This window comes from Trachymyrmex septentrionalis, unplaced genomic scaffold, assembly GCF_001594115.1.
Source record: "Trachymyrmex septentrionalis isolate Tsep2-gDNA-1 unplaced genomic scaffold, Tsep1.0 scaffold6, whole genome shotgun sequence".
Classification (NCBI taxonomy): Eukaryota; Metazoa; Arthropoda; class Insecta; order Hymenoptera; family Formicidae; genus Trachymyrmex; species Trachymyrmex septentrionalis.
This window is the reverse complement of record NW_017305778.1, coordinates 2103423-2107143: the sequence shown is the minus strand read 5'-3', so window position 1 is coordinate 2107143 and position 3721 is coordinate 2103423. Positions and strand designations below refer to the sequence as shown.

The 3721-nt window shown below is 30.4% G+C and overlaps 2 protein-coding genes across 3 annotated transcripts in view; one reads left to right on the top strand and one right to left on the bottom strand.

Annotated features, from left to right (window-relative positions):
- LOC108752243 (cathepsin O-like) overlaps positions 1 to 2419 on the top strand; it is a 5148-nt gene extending 2729 nt beyond the window's left edge. The window contains exons 4-7 of the mRNA XM_018492943.1: positions 809 to 954; positions 1022 to 1072; positions 1468 to 1736; positions 1839 to 2419. Of these exons, the coding sequence (XP_018348445.1) occupies positions 809 to 954; positions 1022 to 1072; positions 1468 to 1736; positions 1839 to 1876 (504 nt within the window). The 3' untranslated portion in view covers positions 1877 to 2419. The remainder of the gene's footprint in view (positions 1 to 808; positions 955 to 1021; positions 1073 to 1467; positions 1737 to 1838) is intronic.
- Positions 2420 to 2635: 216 nt separating this feature from the next.
- LOC108752238 (tryptophan 2,3-dioxygenase) overlaps positions 2636 to 3721 on the bottom strand; it is a 7435-nt gene continuing 6349 nt past the window's right edge. The window contains exons 6-7 of one of the 2 annotated variants that reach the window (XM_018492930.1): positions 3407 to 3500; positions 2636 to 3036 (exon numbers count right to left, since the gene is read on the bottom strand). In XM_018492930.1, the coding sequence (XP_018348432.1) occupies positions 2832 to 3036; positions 3407 to 3500 (299 nt within the window). In that variant the 3' untranslated portion in view covers positions 2636 to 2831. Of the gene's footprint in view, positions 3037 to 3406; positions 3501 to 3721 lie in introns of those variants that run through there. The other variant, XM_018492931.1, reaches the window with a different exon arrangement.

The window sequence follows — 3721 nt, the reverse complement described above, 5'->3', positions numbered from 1 at the left end:
TACACACACACACACACACACACACACACACACACACACACACACACACACACACACACACACACACACACACACACACACACACACACACAATCAAATCATTCAATAATTTAGTTAATTCTTGTTATTAATTGAATGTTTAATTTTGACTTTACTTAAACATTAGTGACTTGCGTATTGACATTTGTGATTGCATTTGACAAAGTATTTGTAATGAGAATTAGTCGACATCTCATACTGAGCAAGTTAACAATTAAAATTACTGAAGACAAATTTCTAAACTGGACAGCATTTTCACGATGGAACAGCCATCGTTCTATATATGATAATGAGCGAAAAAAAAGGTATTTAATTAGTTTTTCAGAAAATAAATGTAATCAGAAATGATAATTCAAAAGTTTTACTATCCAACGTCAATTTTGATATAAATTAATGTAAATATTTATAACGCTAAAAATGAGCGTCGATTCTCGTAAATTGGCATCTTATTGAACAGTAATCATCACAGATGGACCAATGTCCATCCTAAAAAAAAACTTAATTGACACAATATACTGTATAAACTGTCAATATTGCCCCTAGACGATCAATAATACTGTACAATATCAAATATTGTTCAATAATTTTGATTATCTAGGAGCCGCTTAAAACGCACGAGGGACTTTTCGAATGGGAAACTGATGTTTAATTCTACGAGAGAAAATGATTAAAAATGAACAATCTCTTGAAAATCTCAAAACTTTTTTTAGACGTTTCTATTTATTAATTTGTCAGCCAATATAGTTATTTATTTTCCGACGTTATACAGATGATTGACTGCATGCCAGGCAATTTCGGATGCCAGGGCGGTGACATATGCAGTCTACTCTCGTGGCTGTTGGCCTCAAAAACAAGAATTATATCTGAGATCGATTATCCTCTCACATTGCAAACCGACACGTGTAGATTGCATAAGTAGGTTGCATGCAAGGATGTTTTTCTTAACGAAACCGCAAAAGTATGATGACACTTGATCTTTCAGAATTTCCGCGAAGACGTCGGGAGTTAGAATAACGGACTTTACATGCGACAGGTAGTTTCATTTTTACTTGTGCATTATTATTTATAATACATTATTTGTTATTGTCTTATTATTTGTAATGTTTTATTTTTTAAACAATAAAAAAATGTATATGTACAATTCCTCTTTTGCAATGCAAAATTTAAAAAGAAATCGGCTAAAATGAAGTAAAGGATGTATTATAATATTGAAACAATTATACTAATTAATTAATTGTTTTATTATTTATTTTTTCTCATACGCGAAATAAACATCGCGAAATAAACATAATTCTTTGTTTTACTGTAAGATTTACATCAATTTCCAAACTATGGCATTAACAAAGAGGGAGAGCCTGAAGGCTTTCGGCTGGACGGCACGCTGTCTAATACCTCGGCACTCGCGAATACTAATCGAGTTTGTTTCAGCTTTGTAGACGCGGAGACTGAACTTTTGACGTTGCTCGTTACTCATGGACCTGTGGCGGCTGCCGTGAACGCCATATCTTGGCAGAATTATTTAGGTGGCATAATACAGTATAACTGTGATGGTTCGTTCAACAGTCTAAATCATGCGGTGCAGATAGTGGGATATGACACGGAAGCTCGTATACCGCATTATATCATTAAAAATTCGTGGGGACCGTCTTTTGGCAATAAAGGTTACATTTATATTGCGGTTGGCAAGAATTTATGCGGTAAGACCAATGAACAAGCGGACATGTGACATTCACGCTAATTAAATTGAATGCCTATTTCTTCGAGCGGATAAACTAAAATATCTTGACGTATGTTCTCAGGTATAGCCAATCAGGTCTCTTCGCTCCAAGTTGTTTAATCAATCAATGAATGTTAAATTGCAGCGTTTTCAATTTCTGACAAAATAAATTGAGTAATGTGAAAAAATATGACTTAATAAAATACTTTATTAAGAATATTGATGTTAATTATGTTTCTCATATTGTTTGTTACGTGAAGTCTATCAATATGACTGCTTTAATATAAAAGATGATCCAAGACGAAAAGTTAATCTTTCGGAAAGTGAGACAGTGATATATATTATACAATTATTAGAAACTATACACAGCCGTATCTTCCTAAAGAGTCCGCCGATTTCTCTTGATTTTCGTCCGCGTTCTCCAATCGTACAGTGCAATTGATAACTTCGTTTTCATTTGCTTTATCAACATGCGGAACTATGTGACTTACAATTAGTATCAAGAAGATCGACAATTAAAATTCAGAAAGATTTTGTATCTCTCACTTTTTCTTCTTATAATAACCGATTGTGAACGTTCGAGTCATTAACTTTTCCTAGAATCATTTTGCCTAATCTGTTTATAATTTATGCCTAATCTTAATTATAATTTTTTTATAAATTATCTAAAATTTGAAATTTTAGTTTTTAATCCGTAAAGGTAGAATACATGGTGATTCTGAGACATTTTCCTAATTTTTAAATAGTGTAATAATCTAGAATAATTTTATATTTCACAATCTTATTTTTCACTATCTTATTCTATTCATAAGTATGGTCAAATGCAATATGGTTATTGTACATAATTATATTTATATTTGTTAAGTTCAATTGTTGCAATTTTTTATATAGTTAAACATTTTAAAATTTGTAAAACAAATAACAGAAAACTTTAATAGATCTCAATTTAAATGCTAAAGAGAAAGCATTTGTTTTCAAGCAATCGTTTAACTATTACCTAATTATTGCATCAACGTGGCGCATATAATATACATTGACTATACGTTACGTTAGAGAAGCAAAACTTATTAGAGTTTCATAAAGTTTGCTGTGTCATGGGCAGACTAATATATGAACTTCTTAAAGAGTCCGCCGATTCATCTTGATCTTTGTCTGTGATCCAATTGTATGATGCAATTGATAACTTCATTTTCATTTGCTTCGTCAACGGCGGGATCATGTGACGTGGTATCAAAAAGGTCGATAGATTGAACAAATCCAAAAAGACTTTGTATCTATCGCTATTCGTCAAGACGCATGAAACAAACAAAATTTATTATTTAAAACATTTGTATTTCCAAATCAGTAAATTGTACCAAGTTGATTAAAGTCTTAAGTCTAATATATGCGTTTCTAAAGTAATCAGTAATAATTAATAAATTATCTAAGAAAGTCAGTTATCTAGATGTAAATAAAAGTTATGTTAAATTATCGATAAACAAACTTATATTGTTATAATGACTTAATTACTTTTAACATTATAATAATAATATTTGTGCTGGTGATAAAAATTTTCATGTTGCTATTAATGTATCTTTTCAGTGAATAAATTATTTGATATCAATTTTCACTATCAATCATATATTTATATTAATTGAAGCAGACAAATACCTTAACGTGGACTTCAAATATTGATAGCCAGAAGAACCACCAGTGCCTAGTTGTTGAGAACCGATCATTCTTTGTACCATGATAACATGATTATCTAAAAATGTAAAAGAAAACGTTATTCTAATCAATTTTAATGATAATGATGGAATATAATATGATACGAGATAAGATTATAATGGAACATAAATATAACTCGTACAATGTAAGTGTATTTTCATCACGTGCAATAAGAATATTGACAATTTAAAATTTTACATATTAAAATTTTATAATGATAACTTTGTATATGGATATATATACACATATAATATGACC